General features: G+C 40.2%; 1 protein-coding gene across 2 annotated transcripts in view; it reads right to left on the bottom strand.

The window, feature by feature from the left end:
- si:ch73-140j24.4 (uncharacterized) overlaps nt 1–22526 on the bottom strand; it is a 53821-nt gene that overhangs the window by 5777 nt on the left and 25518 nt on the right. For both annotated transcript variants that reach the window (XM_052127888.1, XM_052127889.1), the window contains exons 5-6: nt 13367–13585; nt 13198–13284 (exon numbers count right to left, since the gene is read on the bottom strand). In XM_052127888.1, coding sequence (XP_051983848.1) covers nt 13198–13284; nt 13367–13585 — 306 coding nt within the window. The remainder of the gene's footprint in view (nt 1–13197; nt 13285–13366; nt 13586–22526) is intronic.

Below are 22526 nucleotides of genomic sequence, written 5' to 3'. Positions count from 1 at the left end.
ATTTTTGAGAATGAAGTGAAAACAGCATTCAGAGCAGACATTATCATCAAAACCAGCACTGCTTTTAAGACTTTACAATAATTCATATATAAAGTTGATGTCAGAAGTTTACATACACCTTAGCCAAATATATTGAAACTTTTTGTAATTATTTTCATCAAACAATCTGGAGAAATTCGATACACCCAGAAACACATTTGCTGTTTGAGGTAAACATGGCAAATAAGTCAAAATCCTTGGGCTCTGGAGACATTAAAAGACACTTACATGTTCAAGTTGAAAGCCCAGACAGGCCTGTGGACCGGGGACTTGATTTGGATTGTGCGGCGGGAGAAGAAATCCAGCGTCAACTGTCCAACATTTCAGTGATGCTGACGAAGTAGTTGCTGACTTGGAGGATCTCGCTGTAATACGTTGATTTATTATGGCGATGGAAAAAAAATATCTTGATTATCTTGAGTCATCAGAAAGGGAATTATCCACTAATCCGTAATCAAAATAGAAGTGGAAAAATGTTTGGAAAAATTTCAAGATTTGGAAAATCAAAGCTTAAGGTACAACTTGCGGATTATTGGAATTCCTGAGCATGAAGAAGGCAGAGAAACGGTGAAATTTCAGGCCAAAAGCTGGAAATCGAGCGAGCTCAGAGTCCCGGTTCAGAAATCTGCTGGGGGACCATGATCAATCCTGGCCAAATTTCTGAGATCATCCGAGGAGCATCAAAGGAAAGCTTTCTTGGAAGAATCACAATATTTTCTTGTTCCCAGACTTTACGAACTCGACAAGAGAGAAACGTGATCGGTTCAAGGAATGCAAGAAACTCTTGCATCTATGTAAAATAGTTTTTGCCCTGATATTTCCAGCCAGATTGAGAATAAACACCAAGGACGGCAGCAAAGTATTTACATGTCCCAATCAGGCAATGTCTTTTTGTGGAATAATTGTTTTGTTGGGTAGCTACAGCTGTTCCCTGTTCTAAAGATGTTCTAAGGAATCTGTCTCTGTTCTCACATTTCCCATGTACCTCAAATGTATGTCACCCCCATATAAGGTAAAGAACTATTTCATTGGTGAGGGTCCAGTGGAATGTGGTTTTCTGGACCATATAACAGAATGCTGACACAATAAACGTCGAAGAAGGGATTTGATACCATTGAGTCTGTGTCATTTCTTTCTTCCCTCAGCTGAGCCATATCGAGACGGGGATTGCAGATCAACAAATAAATTAAATACATTGGATGACAAAATTATCTAACGCTTTTATAGAAACAATGGGTGATTAACCATTGGGTGTTTCTCTTGTGAGTGGATTGACTCGCTGTACTTACTCTGGCTCTCGGAGGAAGCTGGGGGCCATTTTTGTTTCTTTTTGCGTCGGCTCCGCCGAGTGGCTGGAGTTTGTTTTGTTTTGCGGAATAACACTAGAGGTCGACCGATTAATCGGCCGGCCAATTAATCAGCCGATTTTTTGCATTTTTTAACATAATCGGCATCGGCCAGTATGCAAGTATATCAAGCCGATTATTAGGCAGGCGCATCTGTGGGCAGCCTAGTGTTGTTGTGGAACACGTGTTTGACGCACGCTGCCCCTAGAGTCATTTTCCAGCAGAGTGAGCAGACCTCATCCATTGCCTAAGGAAGGAGCTAAGTTCCTTGGAGAAAACGGTATGGATTAAATTTGTATAACTCCTTTATATTTAAATAAAAACTTTTGATATGTTACTGCCAACTTCGAGAAAAAATGCGACATGATGTTCGGCTACTTTGGATATTGATAGCGTAGTTGAAGTTGCATTATCACAGAAGGGTTGCTATCATGTCACAATAAGTAAGCAAGAATTTAGCAATTACAGACAGTGAATTTGAGACTTTTATTTGTTCTGTTTGTGTGTCTTATATTTGAGAGGGTTGTCACTCAATACAGAGAAATATGTAATAAAAAAAGATACCAGCGCACTATAGGCTAGTGAAGGACTGGCTTTGGTAAGCTCGGACGTTACCGGTTCTGCTGTCGGTACTGGAGAAATTAAGAAAATACATTTATTATTGCTATAAAGAGAAAGTAATTTTATCTCGCCAGCCATTTCTATGTATAATAATTCTATGAAACCATTTGTCTGTGATGCAATTTAGCTATTCGCAGTCAGAGAGAGACAGAGAGCGAGAGATCTCACGCACAGCGAGCCCTGCTTAATGAGTGACAGAACTAAACATTCAAACATAGCCTGGTTTAGATCTGTGATTATTAGTCTGATTTTATTTTAGATTTCGCCTTCCAAAGATTATAAAAAGAATATTTATACATAAGCCGCATTTTGTCTAGCACAACTTCCTTCCCTTCACAGCGGTGCACTGACATTTCTCCCTAAAACTCAAACTTAACGTCAGAATCAGCACGATCGGTGATTGTTGTAAAATGCAGTCTAGCTACTGTTGCTAAATTGCGGGATGCGTTTCATAATAAAAAGAGCGCAAGAGATACCGTTCCCAAGGCGGCGCGCGTTCCGATACAAACCACAACGAGACAAGCAAAGTATAGGCTACTTTGGTTTCATGTGCGCGTCTAAACGATCAACTATACACAAAAATATGTCAAAACGACCGGCTTGGAGATTCACTTAAACACAGTTTATGTCTTAAATGGACGTAGTTATGGAAATAGTTGGGAGAAAATATGGCGCATCAGGAGTCTATTAGACTCGGTCTTAAAGGGGGAGCTGTCTAATGAACATGTTGACGATTGAGCCATTACTGCGAATCAAACAACAAAAGGCAAAGAGAAAATCACTTACAGCTCTTGAATGAATAACTTCTTCATTAATCTATGATAAACTATGCAGTGTTATTTTACAATTGATTACATTATTAGATTTCTTTTTAGACCACATCTGAACAGTAATGTTAGTAGACCTTCCTGAAATTAAATCACTGTGCCTATATAACGTTTATCTTTGTTTATATATATATATATACATATATATACATATACCCTCACCTAAAGGATTATTAGGAACACCATACTAATACTGTGTTTGACCCCCTTTCGCCTTCAGAACTGCCTTAATTCTACGTGGCATTGATTCAACAAGGTGCTGAAAGCATTCTTTAGAAATGTTGGCCCATATTGATAGGATAGCATCTTGCGGTTGATGGAGATTTGTGGGATGCACATCCAGGGCACGAAGCTCCCGTTCCACCACATCCCAAAGATGCTCTATTGGGTTGAGATCTGGTGACTGTGGGGGCCATTTTAGTACATTTTAGTACATTGTCATGTTCAAGAAACCAATTTGAAATGATTCGAGCTTTGTGACATGGTGCATTATCCTGCTGGAAGTAGCCATCAGAGGATGGGTACATGGTGGCCATAAAGGGATGGACATGGTCAGAAACAATGCTCAGGTAGGCCGTGGCATTTAAACAATGCCCAATTGGCACTAAGGGGCCTAAAGTTTGCCAAGAAAACATCCCCCACACCATTACACCACCACCACCAGCCTGCACAGTGGTAACAAGGCATGATGGATCCATGTTCTCATTCTGTTTACGCCAAATTCTGACTCTACCATCTGAAATCGAGACTCATCAGACCAGGCAACATTTTTCCAGTCTTCAACTGTCCAATTTTGGTGAGCTCTTGCAAATTGTAGCCTCTTTTTCCTATTTTTAGTGGAGATGAGTGGTACCCGGTGGGGTCTTCTGCTGTTGTAGCCCATCCGCCTCAAGGTTGTGCATGTTGTGGATTCACAAATGCTTTGCTGCATACCTCGGTTGTAACGAGTGGTTATTTCAGGCAAAGTTACTCTTCTATCAGCTTGAATCAGTCGGCCCATTCTCCTCTGACCTCTAGCATCAACAAGGCATTTTCGCCCACAGGACTGCCGCATACTGGATGTTTTTCCCTTTTCACACCATTCTTTGTAAACCCTAGAAATGGTTGTGCGTGAAAATCCCAGTAACTGAGCAGATTGTGAAATACTCAGACCGGCCCGTCTGGCACCAACAACCATGCCATGCTCAAAATTGCTTAAATCACCTTTCTTTCCCATTCTGACATTCAGTTTGGCGTTCAGGAGATTGTCTTGACCAGGACCACACCCCTAAATGCATTGAAGCAACTGCCATGTGATTGGTTGATTAGATAATTGCATTAATGAGAAATTGAACAGGTGTTCCTAATAATCCTTTAGGTGAGTGTATGTATATATGTATATATATATATATATATATATACATATATATATATATATAACAAAAAGAACCGTTAAGAATACCGTTAAAATACCGGATCGATAAGCAGTATCGGTAAGATAGTTATACCATTAAAACCTTAACGATACCCATCCCTAGTTATGCCTGTGCTTCTCCTGGATGCTCTGAATATTGGATTACGTGTCTGGATTGCCCCTTAATTAAAGCTGCATTTGGATCTCTACCTTCGTGTCTCGGAACAGTTCGTAACACCTGCTTTGTTTAATTAATATATTTGTTATACATTATTTATACAATATGTTTTTACACTATACATTTTTAATTTAAGTGTACAAGTGCAGATTGGTCAAGTGTTCAATAAACGTATTTCTTGAGAAATTTTGTCTATCTAAAGTAATTATTTGTGTTACATTTTATCTTTCAAATAAAAGGTTCAAATAAGAGGTTAAAAACAAGCACATATCGGCAAATATCGGCCAAAATAAATCGGCAGCATTAATCGGCCATCGGCCGACCCGGATTTCAAAAGATCGGCATCGGCCTGAAAAAACCAATATCGGTCGACCTCTAAATAACACTTTTCCTTAAAGAAACATTTGCATTGACGGAAGATCACATTTACAATGAATTTCCTGGCCAGAATGAGAATAGATGCTACGGTTGACTGCAAAATATCTACATGCCCACACAATGGATGTCTTTTATAAAGTTGACGGACTGTGCAAGTCATGGTATATACTTTTATGCAGCCTCTGAGTGAACTGACTCTTGACCATCCGAAGAAACAGGATGTGTTTTTTTCCCCCCCTTTTTTTTTTAAACATAAGAAATATGATATATTGTTTCTTCAAGAAACACATCTTTCCCCACACAAAGCTGAAAAATTTGGGAAGATGTGGGGTGGATCTGTTTTCTTTAGTGCAGTCTCAAGTAATCTACAATTCAAATGTCTCAATCGGTTTAAAAATAAATTAAGGAGAATCATTATTGTTTTAACAGAAATTCAGGGGCAAAGTTTGATTTTGGCTAATATTTATTATAATATTGGGAGGAGACATTAATCTTTTGATGGATTCAGTCCTTAATCATAGAGAAGCAAAAGTGTGTAAGCCCCCTAGAGCAAAATTGACATTTCACAGGATGTATAAAAATCTTGGTCTCACAGATATTTGAGACTTTTGAACCAGTCTGGTATGGACAATACATTTTTTTCATCAGTCCATAAGATTTATTCTAGAATACATATTTTTTTAATATCCAAATCCCTCATTTCATCTGTTGCTGATTGCTCAATTGGAAACATTTTAGTTTCAGATCAAGCCCTGGTGAGTTTAGAGGTGTTGCCATATACGTAGAAAAATAAATCATATAGTTGCCGCCTTAATGTATCCCTTTTGCAAAAATCGTGATTGCCAACTAATGTCAAAGACTGAAATCAATGTTTATATGGAGACCAACTGGTCCTCAGTATCTTCTGTGGGCGTGGCTTGGACTTAAGGCAGTTCTTAGGGTCGGACCAAACAGTATGCCTCATATACCAAAAAATGCATAGGAGAACTCGTTAGTTCTATTAAACGAGTATAATAGTTCTATTATAGAGTTCCATTAAAATATTAAAAGCGCAGAAGCAGAGCTGAAGCGCCGAATGTTGTCTGATGGCCTCAGAGAACTGACCCGATTGAAATACAGATATAATACTATTTTGTCACGGAAAGTGGAGTTTTGGTTATTCAGGGCAAGACAGTCATACTTTTAGTCGGGGGACAAAGCAGGGAAGATTTTGGCTAACTATATAAAGCAGAGAGAGTCTTTCTCTACCATTCCCTTAGTAAAATCTACTGGTGGTGAAATGTTTTACCTCGGCCATTGATATTAATAATGCCTTTAAAGAGTTCTATCTTGATTTTATTGTTCCACGTCTTTGTCTACTGATGATGATATTTGAAAATTTTTGGAACCATTAGAACTCCCTAAATTGACGGCTGAGCAAAAAAAAATTATCTTGATTCTGAAATAACATAGGAGGACCTTGACGAGGCAAATAACAGGCAAGGCTCCAGGGCCAGATGGTTTTGCCACTTAATTTTTTTAGATCTTACGCTACAGAATTGGCTCCACTTTTGTTATAAGTTTATACAGAATCATTAAAGAATGGAAATCTTCCCCCAACCATGACACAAGCCCGGATCAGTCTGATTCTTAAAAAGGACGATGATCCAAGTGAGTGAAAAAGTTACAATCAAATTTCCCTAAAAATTCTGGCTAACCAATTAAGTAAAGGTATGACATCTCTTATACATATAGATCAGGTGGGGTTTATGTGGTCAGTGGAGAATGATCAGCTCCGGTCACTGCAATCTCACTTGATGCCGAAAAATCACTGATATGGTAGATTGGGATTATCTTTTTAAGATTTTAGAAATAAATGGGTTCGGAAATACTTTTATTGGATGGAATAAGTTATTTTATGGACACCCCGTAGTGGCAGTACAAACAAAAAATTAATTTCATATGATTTTACACTGGATAGGGGCACCCGGCAGGGTTGCCCTCTCTCCCCACTATTATTCTGTATTGTCCTGGAACCATTAACAGCTACGATAAGAATGGAGGAGGATTTTCCAGGGGTGATGGAGGGAGGTGTGGCGCATAACTTTTGCTTTACGAAGATGGTATTTTATTATTCGTCTCCGATACCACTAGATCTATGCCTTGCCTACACAGAATTATTAATTCATTTTCTAAGTTCTCAGGATACTGAAATAATTAGGAGTTAATTAGTCTAAATCCAAACCTTTGGCTCTGACTGCATACTGCCCAGTAAAGGCTTTTCAGCCTGGTGCCTTTCAATGGCCCAAACAGTATTTGGGTATTTTATTCTACAGCAACGTTATGTGATTTAGTCAGAGTTAATTTTGACCCTTTAATAAAAAGTTTATCAAGCGATATCAGGTGAGCTTCATTATATTTATCCATGATTGGGAAGGTTAATGTTATTAAAATTAATTGTATTCCAAAATGTAACTACCTGCTACAATCTCTCCCTGTAGATGTCCCCCTCTCTTATTTCAAACAATTTGATAGCATAGCGAAGTCCTTTATTTGGAATGGTAAGCATCCCCGGTTACATTTCAATAAGTTACATAGGCCGATTGACAAAGGTGGGCTAGGCCTACCCAAGATTTTGTTTTATTATTATGCATTCAGTCTGAGACATTTGGCTTATTGGTCACTTTCACCTGAGAGGGCACCTCTCGCTGGAGCACCCTCATTTCAAGAGTGGTGCACAGAGATAAGGAGGGTGGTGGCATTCAAGGAAATGTCATGTAGAAGGCTGGGGAACTTAGATTCTTTTGATAGCATATGGGGCAGCTATGTGGCATTCTTGGAGGGCTCTCGGGATAGGGGCAGTGGAGTATAGATTTTAATGTGTGTTATTATTATTTCATTTATTAATCTTTTTGTGTATACTCCTGTGTGATCACAGGGATGTTTGTTGAGGGTCAGGGTGGGATTGGGAGTGGTAATAGTGGGGGTTAAATGTTGATTCTGTGAATATATATTTTTTATTTTCTTTGTAAATTGTATGAATCAATAAAAGCTGTTAATTATAAAAAAGAAACACAACTTATTACAAGTACAACAATGAGCATCTTTAACTACAGTATATAATCTCACAGTAACAATTCTTGGTTCATTCATGACGAAATTGATGTGTAATTTAAAACTCTAAAACAATTCCAGAGGCTCCTGGGGCATATGACATCCTCAGCCGCGTCGCGCCACTTGGGTTGATGCATATGAGACCGTTTCAGCACTAGCTTCAGACTCGAGTCCCCAGATGGGCATGGCGCCGCGCCACATACCGTGGGGTAATCACCCCCTCCTGCCGTCAGACTTTCAACCATTGGACAGACCTCTGCTTTCTGTGGACCGGAGTCCCCCTACAGCAGGTGTCCAGATGCATCGTGGTCACCACAGACGCCTCTCAACAGGGTTGGGGCGCCGTGTGCAATGGGCACGCTGCTGCTGGCTCCTGGACAGGGCCCCGGCTGCGTTGGCACATCAACTGCTTAGAGTTGCTGGCTGTATTCTTTGCCCTGCGTAGGTTTCTCCCGCTGATTCAGGGCAAGCACTTGATCCATTCAGACAGCACCGCAACGGTAGCGTACATAAATCGCCAAGGTGGCGTGTGCTCTCGTCATATGTCACAACTCGCCCGTCATCTCCTCCTCTGGAGTCAGCAGTGACACAGGTTGCTGAGCACCACTCATGCTGAGCAACCGCAACATGATGGCGGACGTGCTGTCACAAAAGTTTTCACCCAGCGGAGGCTCCACCACCAGGTGGTCCAGCTGATTTGGGACTGATTTGGCATGGCACAGGTAGATCTCATTGCCTCCCAGGACAACACTCACTGCCCGCTCTGGTACTCCCTGACAGAAGCCCCTCTTGGAACAGACGTGTTGGCACACAGCTGGCTCCGGGGCCGTGCAAGTACGCATTTCCCCAGTGAGCCTTCTTGCACTTTTGCTGTGCAAGATCAGGGAGGACGAAGAACAAGTCACCTCGGTGGGTCCTTATTGGCCCACTTTGGTTCTAGGATCTCATGCAGAGCAGCTGGCTGGGCAACACCCAATACCTTTGTGAGATTTTACAATCTCAGGGTTTAGTCAGTCTCGTCCCGTGTTTTGTCAGGTCCGAGCCGGTAGAACTCGGTAACGTGGAACAACCGACCAGGTGTTCCGCTTGCACCCAGCGCCCTTCACCAAGTTGATCCAGTGCACCTCCTCTCACAGGTTAGCCACTAAGCATCGCTTCCTGGAACTCTGCACTCGGGTAGGGCTCCACAGGCTTAATTACCTCTTCAGGCAACTCCCTGTGATGTATCTTCCACGGTATGGTCCCTCTGTCGGCGGACCCGCATCTCCCTTGGGCAGTCCCAATGCCCCCGGTCGCCATGCTTGTAGAGCTCCTCCCTCAACAGGCAGAACCTACCGCTCCCACATGCGGCTTCACAACCCACGTGGTGTATTTGCCACATGTCACCTCCCCCTAGTCTGGGCAGGATGTGGCCTTCGCAGGGTCTTTTCCCCCTAAAAGAATAGGATCGGGAAAGGCCGCCTTCCCCGACGCATTTCATAGCGTTAAGATAGCCCCAGCTGCTTCACACTCTATGCGAGAGACATAGAGAGAGAAAAGGCCGCGGCTGCTGGGCTTGCTCCCATGCTAGTCATGTAGCACCTGTTCCCCCCTCAGGGGTAGTGGGACCTAAGGTCTGTATGTGACATCTTTTTCTGGGGGTGTTGGGGAGGGTTACGTGCAGCCGATACAGTTGCTTCTAGCATGCAGCAGCCTACTTGCACCTGTATCAGCAGTTCACTTAACATGGTCTAGTGCGTGTTTTCGAAAGGGACCCCTTGTGTCACTTAATTCGACACAACGTCGAGTGAGTGACAGAAGGGGAACATAACGGTTACTGTTGTAACCTCTGTTCCATGAGGGAGGGAACGAGATATTGTGTCCCTTCTGCCACGACACTAGACCTACCACTTGAAACGTCCGTACCTTATTTTCGGCTCCTCAGTGCAAAAACCTCACTGACAGACGCACGCCCGCTTCCCTTTATACCGTATGTCCGGGGGCAGGACAAGCAAATTCTGTCTGCCAGTTTCTCATTGGCCTTTCTCAAGTTCAGAGGTACGCGAGGCTCCCAAGGAAGAGCCCTTGTGTTAGACCCCGAATCCGCCGCCAGTAGCCACCATTTGCGCCATTTGGAATTTCAGCTGCCGCCAGCCAATAATTTCGTAAGCCAAATTGAGCCGCCATCTGATAAAGTTTGGCTGAGCCGGCTAGAATTATTTTCAGCAAATAATAATTCTATCACATAGAGACATACACACACGAAATATATAAACAATACACGAGATCTATTTTCCCACTGGATTCATAACAGCACAGTCTTGTGCTCGTTGCTATGATACACAGACTCACAGTGAATTGACGACCAATTAAAATTGCTCGTTTTCCGTACAGAAGAAGCGATGCATTTTTTCCTCGCATGGAAAGAAGCAAGCAAGGTAATTTTGATCTCACTTCTCACATACTTTCCTAATTCCTACTTACTTTTTTTTTTTTACTTAGGCCTACCCAGACTTTTGTTAAATCTTCAGGGCACGGTTGCACAAACACCTGAATCAAAGATTGATGTTATGAACCAAATATTCTGGAACGGAGAGATTTATAGCACTGAACGTGCAGTAACAAACCACCGTTTCCACATTGCTAATTCACGACGCATGCTTCAGTGTACATTGAAGTGAAATGTGCAAAACTTTGTCCAAAATAATACTGATAACAGTGTGTGTTTATATTAAGGCGAGACACGGCAGGCAAAAACATCGTTTTTTTTTTACTGGTCAATTTTGAGATTTTTGGATATTTGTCTTCAATAACATGTCTTCTTTCAGACTTGTGGTGAAAAAAAGTCTGAAATACACATTTAGGTCTTTATTTTACTACACTTCATCTGTTTACGTCTGTAGATTTCTCATAAATTCAACAAAAGTTTGCGTTCTTAATCAACTTACTTCTCCGCGATCTCTGCCGTCACCCTCTCATCACAGTATTGCATTTTGTAGAAATATAGTGTAAAAAATGCAAAGCCATGCATTGCTTGGAAATATTGAGATCTAGTAAATCAGTATAACATAGACATCTGTAGACATGAAGTGGCAGCTTCAGCCATTTGCAGCTAAGAAAAGTTTGGCGGCTGCAGCAGCCATTTAGGTTTTGGCTGAGCCGGCTAGCCAGCCAATAAATTCATCAGCCAGCCATTATTCTCAAAACAAATGGCTTCGGGCTCTACCTTGTGTCACTTAATTCGACACAATGTCTCATTCCCTCCCTCAGGGAACGGAGGTTACAACAGTAACCGTGACGTTAACACTGTGTCAGAGAACACTGCGAATGCATTGATTTCAATTGGAATGGTGCGTTTGAAAGGAGGAGAGGTAAAACGCAAGATTTTACAATAGTGAGGCTCTGTCATGCGGCCAAAAGTTGAGAACATTTAAAATTGCTGAGTCTGGTGTAGGCATCCATTGACCAATGGGAATCTCGGAGAGGCAGAACTAGTTGCACTGTGAAATCGAAAAACGACACAGAACAAAAAAATTCTGACAAACTCATGCATAAAGTGTCTTCATTCCCTGTCCTCTATTATCTTTCTCTGTCAGGCTAAAAAGATAGTAATTGTGGAGAGCCTGGAGAAGAGTGTTAACTGGTACATTGTCAAAAAGATATATTTTAAATATCTCAATCTGTGACTGCCCCTAACCTCTGTGGTACATGCCTTCCATACGGACCTTTCACAGTCCCATTCGTCAAATGTTATGTCTGAGCTTTCCATAGCGTGTAGCCAGGTGTGCTCATTACATCGATCGCACAAACTACCTTTGGTCGATCTTGATAACAGGCCAAAAAGGAAAGAGAGAGACAGAAACAATAAAATATTGAAAATCTTAAAGACAGACTTTTTATTTCCTCACTTCTGCATGCTCGCAGTTTGGCTGACAAGCTGCTTGTGTGTGCACTTAATGTGTGTGTGCTCTGAGAAAGCTTGTGATAATGCGAATACATGCATAAATGGTCAAATACACTTAAAAATTCAGCCAAAATGCCCATCTTGGCAAAGTATTAATGTAAAGACAGTCAGTTAAATCAAGTGAAATATAAATGTTGCAACAGACCTAGTATGTTGTTATACTAATCTAACAATATAGGAATCGAGGAAACAATACAGCCACTCGCTGCTCTTGACTGAATATCTTGATTAGTAGCTTTAAAAAGTATTAATGTATTATTATAATACAGTTAAGACCAGTAGTAGTTTAATGATACATTTCATTCAGATAATTTATTTGAATACTTGTTGCTGCTGTTTTTAAAGCTTTTAAAAGTTTTCTTAATTTGTATTTTGTGTTCTACTTTTTTTAATTGTTTCTATTCATTTCTTTTGTGTATTTGTTCTTAGGTACATAGAGGACAGGTACAATGTGAAAATTTAGAATATGCTTTTTTTCTCATTTCACTGTTTAATTTATTTGTTTGTGGCTAAAGTGAAAAAGTTCTGCATTTGTTTATTTTTAAGAGGAATCAAGTGTGAACCCTCAAAGAGTAGCCTAAGTCTCTTTATTGGCAGTAGAACATGGGCAAAACGTTTCCAAATTTTGGTAAAAAAAAAGTAATCAATAGTTTTTTTGTTTATAATATTGCAGTTCAAATTGCAATCGCAATATTTGTCAAAAGTTTAACCAGGCACTATCTGTACTGGTATATTGCAGTGCCATATGTATTTAAATTAAGTAATTGTTTTTCTTTTAAGTCTAAACATGCCTCCTTACTATGTAAACTCAGCTTATTATAGATTGCACCTTTTTCACAAAAGTCAGTGCTAACTGACTTGCCCATCACTAACTCTGGAAAGCAGGCAGTAAATTGAATTTTAGATTTTGTCTACATTTTCTAGTGATCGTGGCAGCGTAAATTCAGCAAATAATGATCAAATGATGGAGAATATTATTATAATTGGGCATATATCCAGACACGCCATGTAGTTGAGTTCAGTTGCAGCATTCTTTAGTTATGCTGTACAGCACCAGCAATGTTTGTCAAAATGCAGTAGCCTGCTTCATACTCCACAATCTAGCACTCAGAACCAGCCTGCAAGATGGGGAATTATGCTGTGAAAATTTAATTCAGAACAGATTTGTTGGGCATGTTTGCTCTGTTTCTTGATTTGCATTATTCCGGCAGTAAATCTGGTGCTAAAACAATGCAGACAGTGCATGCTAATATGCAATACTATCAGCAGGTGCAATTAATTCTTAAACAATTCAGCCCAGTCATGTTTGCTAAACATAGCAAACAAAAGCATGAAAAAAGAGGTGCATACTCAATGACAGCAATGATGTGTATGTTTACCTGTGGAGTGTTTGATCTGAACATTACATCCTCCTCTTTGACTTCAGTCAATGTGATCTCAGTAAAAGATGATGAGCCGCTGCTCTTCTGTCAACAATAAAATGTAGTGAGTTTAACAAACACAAGCACAAGTAGCTTTATATAATTATGTGAAGGCTGAAGCACACACCAGGTTCTCTGCAGAACACTGCATTTTATCAAGCTTCTCTGCAGTGCTCTCCCGCTCCATGTGTCCCACTTCCTCTGACTTCTGATTGGATGTGATGATCTCAACATCTGTGTTCCCTATGGACTCCTGTTCCAAAACCTCACCAGCAGCTTCTTCTGTCATCTCAATTATATTGTCTGTCATTAGGCCAGCTATCAGCTCATCCAGCTTTTGTTTAACCTAGTCAGTACAACAGATGTTTTAATTTACAGGTGTTTCTTTTGGTAACTTTTCAGTGCTCAGTCTCAGGTTTCAAAAATGTAATTAAATTCAAAATTTCAAGACCAATATTGACAAAAAACATGGCAGCAGGTACCTATTCATGGTGGAGTAACAAGTACAACACAAAATATCAGCCAATTTATTTATTTGAAATCATTTATTTAACATGTAGTTTGCAGGTTAATCTGAATCTTTCCTATCTTGCTAGTTTTCTAATGTAATATATTATGTAATATTATTGGCTCTGATCCAAACCTAATGGTGCTGCCTATTGTATATACTAATCTACATCCTGATAAAAAAAAAAAAAATGAATGTCATCAGTCAAAGACTGATTTTAAATGCTGGCTCATACAGAATGCATGGATGTCTTTGACCATTGCACTTCGTTTTGCTGTTTTATAATGAATGCCATATTTGACTTTAACGGACACTCACACGCACCACAACAATATATGCTGATATATGTTGATCGTGAGGATCAAGAGTTCAAATGTCTGATTGCTTGGGGGAAGAAGCTGTCGTGAAGTTGGCTGGTGCAGTGAGAGCAGCCCATGGCTCAGCTGACTGGAGTCTCTGATGATCCTCTGTGCTTTTATCACACACCGCCTGGTATATATATATATATATATATATATATATCTATATCCTGGCGGGAGGGAAGCTCACCTTCGATGATGTGTCTGGCAGTTCGCACCACCCCTTGTAGGATTTTGCGATTGAGGGCGGTGCTGTTGCCGTACCAGGCTGTGATGCAGCCAGTCAGGATGCTCTATACTGTGCTGGTGAAGAACCGTGTGAGGATGCAGAGGTTCATTCCAAACTTCCAAAGCCATCTCAGGAAGAAGAGGTACAGGTGAGCCTTCTTCACAATGGCCTCAGTGTGGACGGACCATGTGAGTTCCTCAGTAATGTGGACACTGAGGAAATTGAAGCTGCTGACACTCTCCACCAGTGCCCCATTGATGGTGATGGGGATGTGCTATCTATCCACCACAAGCTTCTTGATCTTACTGACGTTGAGGGAGAGGCTGTGCTCCTGGCATCTGTATGTGTGCACCTCCTCTCGGTTGGGTGTTTCATCATTGTCGTATCATCAGCCGTATCATCAGCGAACTTGATGGCATTGGAGCTATTTGTTGCCACACAGTCATGTGTGCACAGGGAATGCAGGAGTGGGCTGAGAACACAGCCCTGCGGGGCTCCAGTGTTGAATGTCAGTGTGAGGAGATGTTACTGTCCATTCTGACTGCCTGGCGTCTGCCTGACAGGAAGTCCAGGATCCAGCTGCACAGCTAGCTGTTTAAGTCCAGAGCTTTGAGTCAAGCTTGGAGGGCACTATGGTGTTGAATCCTGAGCTGTAGGCTACAAACAGCATTCTCACATATGTATTCCTTTTTTCCAAGTTGGAAAGAGCAGTGTGTATTGTCATTGCATTGGCATCCTCAGTGAAGTGGTTGCTTCTGTAAGCAAACTGTAGTGGTCCAGTGAGGCAGGCAGCACAGAGCAGATGTGGTCTCTGATAAGCTTTTCAAAGCACTTGCTGATCATGGGAGATAGGGCAACAGGACACCAGTCATTTAGGCAAGTTATCTTTAACATTTTTTTGTATGGGCACAATGGTGGATGCCTTAAAGCATGTAGGAACCACAAACAGGGAGAGGGAGAGATTGAAAATGTCCATTAAGACACCTGCTAGTTGATCCGTGCATGCTCTGAGAGCACAGCCCAGAATGCCTTCTGGACCCACAGCTTTGCAAATATTCACCCGTTTGAGAGATCGGGTTGCATCCGCAACAGAGACAGTAAATGAACAAACCTCTACTGTATCAGGCACGGGAGTTCTCTCCATGGAGATGTTGTTTTCTTCAAAATGAGCATAAAATGTGTTTAGCTCGTCTGGAAGAGAGGCGGTGGTGTTCACAGCGGAGTGATTAGTTGCTTTGAAGTCTGTGATTATGTTAATTCCCTGCCACATCTCACGTCAGTGGTGTTGAACTGTGCATCCACTTTGTTTTTGTATTGTTGTTTGGCTGCTTTGATTGTTTTGCGGAGAGTATAAATGGCATGTTTATATTCCTCAGTGTTCCCGGAATTAAAAGTGGAGGTCCACGCAATAAGTGCCGCAGGAACATCTACATTAATCCACTGTATCTAGTTAGGGTAGATCCATATTGTATTGGTCGAGAAATGAGTAGTGCAGCTAGTGTATGCAGCTTCTCATTCCCTCCTTTTAGGGAACCAGAGTTACAGCCCTAACATTACCCTTCCCTTTCAAGATGGTCACTTCAACGCTACGTCAGTTGTTGAAACTATGGCAATTGTATTCAATAACTCCAATCTACTGAACCGCATGTGCTAGCATTGCCTACTAGTCAGTTGGGTAATTTAAAGACATTGACAATTTCTCCCCTTCGTATTGAAAAATATGACACAAATCAATCTCTTTATTGGCACTGTCCACAGAGTCACTACCATGAATGATGTTCCTGCCCACTTCAATACAGAAATCTCCCTTAATTGTTCCAGGTTTAGAGTCAGCAGGATTGGTCTCTCCAAGCATAACCCTTCCAGTCTTTACAACATTCAGACCCTCCCAATAACCTATAGCAATTCAAACTATAGTGAGGAAAAATGTTTGAACGGTCCACAACAGATAACCTGGCATAATGCCACTAGTCAACACAACAGGTAGTAGGACATTAAACATTACTCTTTATGCTGAAAAGTGCTAGAAATTAAACAGTTTAGAGAATTAGTCAAGATGTAATGTACTGGGTAAAAAGGTTACATTAAGAAATCAGCCCTCCTTCGCAGTGAGACAGGGAAGAAACATCCAAGTTGTAAATCTTGGCGTGTGCTAGGAGAAGCCCAGCCTGCAGCCAGGGAGATGTCCTCCAAGGAAAAACCCTAAAACGGAGTGATGGTGGCGTAGTGGGCTAAAGCACATAACTGTTAATCAGTAGGTTGCTGGTTCAATCCCCACAGCCACCATTGTGTCCTTGAGCAAAGCACTCCAAGTTGCTACGGGGGGATTGTCCCTGTAATATGTGCACTGTAAGTCGCTTTGGATAAAAGCGTTTGCCAAATGCATAAATGTAAATGTAAAATCATACCCAGGAGGAGGCCATGCTCCTGGCAGAGTGAGACTTAACACCCACGGGCACGCCTTGCGACTCGTAAGCGCCACAGCATCAACAACCTAATTAGAATGTCTTTGAGTAGAGACAGCCAAACACTTTGAATATCCTCCAAAGCAGACCAAGAGTTGATCTGTCAACCTAAATTGATTGTACAGTCAACATACATGTGTAGCGCCCACACAGAGCACGTGTTGTCAAGAGTTATTAACTTGCCTCAATTGGCTGATATTTTTTGTTTGTAAAATGTACCATTTGTTTATCTGAGCCACACAGGCATGTTTCCACTGGAGGTAAAAAAAAATATTGTATCACATTACATGATTCAATGCTCTTGATTCGATAGCACATGTATCGTTCGATACATAAATAAATACATAATTGGTAGTGTTAATATGGTAATGTGTATATAGACTATACTTACATAAACTCCAGCCTTTTGGGGGTTTAATAAATCACACTGGACATTATTGCAATTTCAATGTACAGCCCTACATTGATCAATAATATTTTATCTTTTATAACAATAGCCCAAAGGAAAAAAAATAAAAAATTGAAACCTCAAAACATTTTTTAAAACATAATTGTTAAAATCAAGCTTTTTCCAAACATTCATAACTCTGTATGAACCCTACAGACAGCCATTCCCAGTCGACACCAAGTGCAAATACATGCACAGCAAGACGCTGATAACTATCATAACCAACCTTTAAAAAAAATTTTAAAAAGTATATGAGACTTATTATTCTGCTTTTGATGTTAAAATGTAAACAGGTATGAGCACAAACAATTGCACACATTGGATTGGCTGGTAAGAACACTGGTAAAGGAACACTGGTAAACATTCAGAGTGGAATTGGGGGAAAAGGGCAAAAAATTGGCCTACACATCCCAACAGGTTTTTGCTCAAACAGACAAATAATTTTGGCTTGTACATAATATTTACATACTGTATATAATAAAGCCAGGCTCCTTTTTTTTTCTCACTCCACTAACTGACATTGTTGCATTTTATTGTGTTTGCTGTGACTTTCTCATGGCTAATCTCCTCTGCTCTTCACTATTGATGTGTTTTTCTATGGATTTGTTGCGTTCTTGACCATGTAAGTTTATTCCTTTCTAGTCCTTCTGTTATTTGAGTTTGATTATTTTTTTCATGCAATTAAATTTTTTTCTAAGACTAATACATTCAGATGGTATCTCGAGGCACTATGTGCATGTTTTATTTATGTTAATAAATATCAATGTTTACTAGGTGTGGGTAAAACTATTGTTTTTCCAACTAATCGCAATCTTCATTTGAACAATATCGATATCGATTCTTAAATCCAAAGATCAATCTTTCACACAATGCAAAACCCGCAACTACAATGACAGGAAATCATTCGCATTTGCAACCAAATTTCATGCTATGTGAATAAAGTGAATATATTTACATTTCACTAACCAGTAATTCTGTAGTTTAGTCGTGAAGTGTTCAGCAAGATCCTTTCACAGCGTGTTGAGAGTAAATGTTGTTCCGTGTAATGCGTGTCCAAAGACGAGATCCACGCAACCCATTTGTCATTGAATACAGTCTCTTTTAATACCCTTTCTGTCCTTTACAGTCAGTCAAAAACAACTAAAAATAACCCCAAACATTTAATTCTAATCATGCATCACTCAGATGAGGTAAAGCCATTCGAGTCCTCTCTGGTTAACATGCGCTCATTTAAAGGAGTTGTTTACAGAAGTAAACAACAATAGTACAAAGTATGCAATTTTACATTAAATATGTAACAAAAATAATATATGGTATATAATATCTTATTTACTGATTGAATACATTTCTTCATTTTTAAAAAGCCAAAATGTGACCAAAACTATGTAAAGTAATAAAATATTAGTAAAATTAACATTTTCCTAATGTACTTAGTTAAAATGTCCCATGTATAATTAACAGTATTAGCTGGGAGAGAATTTCTTTTATATGTAAGCAAAAGGGACATTATAACTGAAATAAACCCATATGAATCTAATGAAATTTAATGGGAATCGAAAGCTTGCGAATCAGAATCAAATTGGGAAATCCGTTTTAATTATCCAGACCTATTGTTTACCCTCATGACGTTCGTAGTATTTGTATTTACATGCAATATAATTTTCTTCATTAGGGTTGTAGCTTCATTGGACTTTATAAGTAGTTTAAATTTGCAAGTAATTGGTTTATCTTTTCTAGTATTTCTTTAGAAATTTACTGCATTATTTCATCATGTTTTTTATGTATTTGGTATGATGTTGATTCAATTAATTGTGTTTATTATTTTCAATTGATTGTTGTAGATACCAACAAATTCATGGATTGTCTGTGATGCTACATTGTACACTGAGATCAAAGGATTTGGATTTATTGTGTTTTAACAGACACACCATCCTGGTAACATCAATTCAAAACCAAATCCAACTTAACAAGATTTTACATTTGTTCTTCAAGCTAGAAAGGCAACTAGGATGGATAGAGGATGACTGTGGGAAATCTAAATAGGCATCAAGGAGCTTGATGCCCCCCTAGATGGCACCAGGATCTTTTTGAAAAATATATCCTCTACTCCTAACCAAGGTGTGACGTATTGTGGTAGCATTGTAGAAATGATGATGGAGAAGCGAGAGGTGATGGATCAATTTACATGCTTTTTAATGAAGATGAAGATGAAGATAACAACGTGGAGTGCCATAAACCAAATCAACAAACTAACACAAGTGTGACACGGATGAGAACTAACAATCAATTAACAAAACAGGAGGGTATTTATACACAAACAGAACTAATGATGGAATGAAAACAGGTGAGGATGATGGGGAACAGATGGAAGTGATGAGGGCAATGCACTATGGGAGATGTATTTCGGGAGAAAAATTCAAAATAAGAGTCCTAGGGAAACATGAGGGTGACAGAACATTATATTACCCCCACCTACAAGGCAACTCCTGGTGCCTAAAGATGGAGAAGGACAGGAGGAAACAGGTGACTGGGGAGGTTCCAGGATGGAGTCAGGAAGTCTGGGGGGCGGCTTCGAGCTGGATGGAACCAGCGGAGTAGAGGAGGAGGAAGGGTAGTCAGGGTGGGAATCACGTCAAGGGAAATAAGCTCCACAAGAGCTGGCTCTGGGACGGTCGAGGCTACAGGCTCTGGGACGGTCGAGGCTACAGGCTCTGGGACGGTCGAGGCTACAGGCTCTGGGACGGTCGAGGCTACAGGCTCTGGGACGGTCGAGGCTACAGGCTCTGGGACGGTCGAGGCTACAGGCTCTGGGACGGTCGAGGCTACAGGCTCTGGCCCGGTGACCGTGACAGGCGTGGGCGCTGGCTCGTTGACCGTGGGAGGTTTGGAGGGAGGAGTCCTCTTCCTCCAAACCCACAGTGATAGGTGAACCACTAACTTGTAGAGCCTCCACGAACTCGAGGAGCATCCAGTGAGTGCACCATAGTGCACCAAATTCGCCAGCTGGAAAAACTCATGCACGTGATCCTCAACCGGACGGTCCCCTTGCTTGAGGAGGATTCTAACAGCCGGTAGGATCCATCTTTGTAGGTCAGTTCTTCTATCATGTATTGTGGTAGTGTTGAAGAGATAATGATGAGGACATAGATCAATTTGCAGGCATTTATATGAAGAAGATATAAAAAAAAAAAAAATGGAATGCCATAACCCAAATTAACAAACTAACACAAGTGTTAAACGGATGAGAACTGACAATCAATGAACAAAACAGGAGAGTATTTATACACAAATGGAACTAATGACAGGATGGAAGACAGGTGAGGATGATGGGGAACAGATGGAAGTGATAAGGGCATTGCACTATGGGAGATGTAGTCTGGGCGAAAACTTCAAAATAAGAGTCCAAGGGAAACATGAGGGAGACAGAACGTGACAAGGCTAATGCCATTCTGGAGTGGAGAATCACAGCCACCTGAGGACATCACAAGGAGCCTCTCTATCTGAGACTTAAGTGGAGGTGAAGATTCTTGCTGATAATATAAAACGAATAAAGGGAATATTGTCAGACTTGGGACAGATGATGAAAAACATGCAAATGCAATTATCTACTGCAGTCTAACCCTCTAGAAGTTCCTCTTTCTTATTTTAAACAATTTAAAAGTATTTTATATGGAATGGTACACAAACTTATATTTCAGTATGTCGCATAGATTAAAAGCATAGTAATAAAACAAAATGTTCGGAAGGCCTAAATCTCCTATGTCAATTGGTCTTAGACACCTGGGGCCGGATTCACAAAACTGTTCTTTTAAAAAAATAAGTTCTTAGGATAAATTATAAGAAGTTCATAAGAACGTTCCTAAGTGCAACTCTTGAAAAATTCTTTATAAGTTCTCAAATATTTTCTTAAGAACATCATTTTTTTCTTAAGAATAAAAAGATAGGCTTTGATGTTGTCTGATCAGCCTGCACATCTAATTTTTTTTAATGTAAAGCTAACTAACTAACTAACTAACCATTTGATAACTTTTAATTTGACATGGAGGAAAAGAAAAGAAACAATCTTCAGTAGACATGAGGTTCTTGTTGAGGAAATTACTACAAGGAAAAGGTTCTCCTTAGGAAGCTTGATAATAATATCACGTCAGAAAGTATGATATGGGTAAATGGGAAAGAGTGGCGGAGACTTTCTCTGCTGTGCCCAACTCTAAAAGGGGGTGAAAAAAAAGTCTAAGCTTTCTAATGTATAATTTTAATATATAATTACTATGTTTCTGTAAACCCTAAAGATCGCAGAGAGCACTATAGGCATCACATCCGTTAGCATGATTGGTCACAACATTAAGCTTCATATGTGGTTAAGCTTAATGCAGCTTCAAAACAGCATTTATTGTTTGAATATGGTGATAACATTTACATGTTTTACAGACTGAAAATAAAAATCGAAATTAAACAAGAAACAGTCAAAAAAATTTTTTGGATCTAAAACCACATTTCTACAAACTCACTTTATCTGTGCGGCTCTAGATACTCAAATGTAATTCTGCCCTAGACTATGTATATTGGGGGATTGGGCTGTTTTAAAGTATGTGACAAATATACAAAAAGTTGGGTCAAAACTAGTGTAATGATTGGCAGAAAGACGCTGCCTCATTTCAAGAAAGTTTCACCCAATTGGGCAGGGTAGCGGCATTTGAAAAGATGTCATAAACAGCTTGGCAGATTAGACATATGATTAAAAAAATTGGGCAAATATTTTACCTCTCTGAGAGTCTCTCAGTGAGGAGAAACATGATTTTTATCAAAATTGTAAATTGCGTATCCTTCGTGGAATTTTTATTTTCTCCTTTTCTTTCTTTAATTATTGATTGTTATATTTTTATTTTCTCCCAAAAAGAATTGTGTTTATATTGTTTGTGTGTAACAGGCTTTGACCACAGTGACATTTGTTGATGGTTAGGGTGGGGTTTAAAAGTAATAATAATTGACTGTTGGAGATGAGGAGCAGAAGGTCCTCTATTTCTATCAGCTCTGAACCTAGTTCCAATGATGCATCCCCTGTTCCTAAACAAAATAATCAATAGGATGATGGAATTAGTTGCTGTAGAATTAGTAGAGTTTCTCTTGTGCTTGAGTTGGGTGACTGCCTCAGATAACACCAGACAAAGCGGAATAGTACCCCCCACTTCACTACCCAGGGTCAGCAGACAAAGTAATCTTCCTCCTCCACTTCAGTCTATGTTGCCCACACCTTTAACAGAAGCTGGGGAGAGAATCA

Source organism: Xyrauchen texanus, chromosome 6 (genome assembly GCF_025860055.1).
Source record: "Xyrauchen texanus isolate HMW12.3.18 chromosome 6, RBS_HiC_50CHRs, whole genome shotgun sequence".
Classification (NCBI taxonomy): domain Eukaryota; kingdom Metazoa; phylum Chordata; class Actinopteri; order Cypriniformes; family Catostomidae; genus Xyrauchen; species Xyrauchen texanus.
This window is presented reverse-complemented; position numbering and strand designations above follow the sequence as displayed.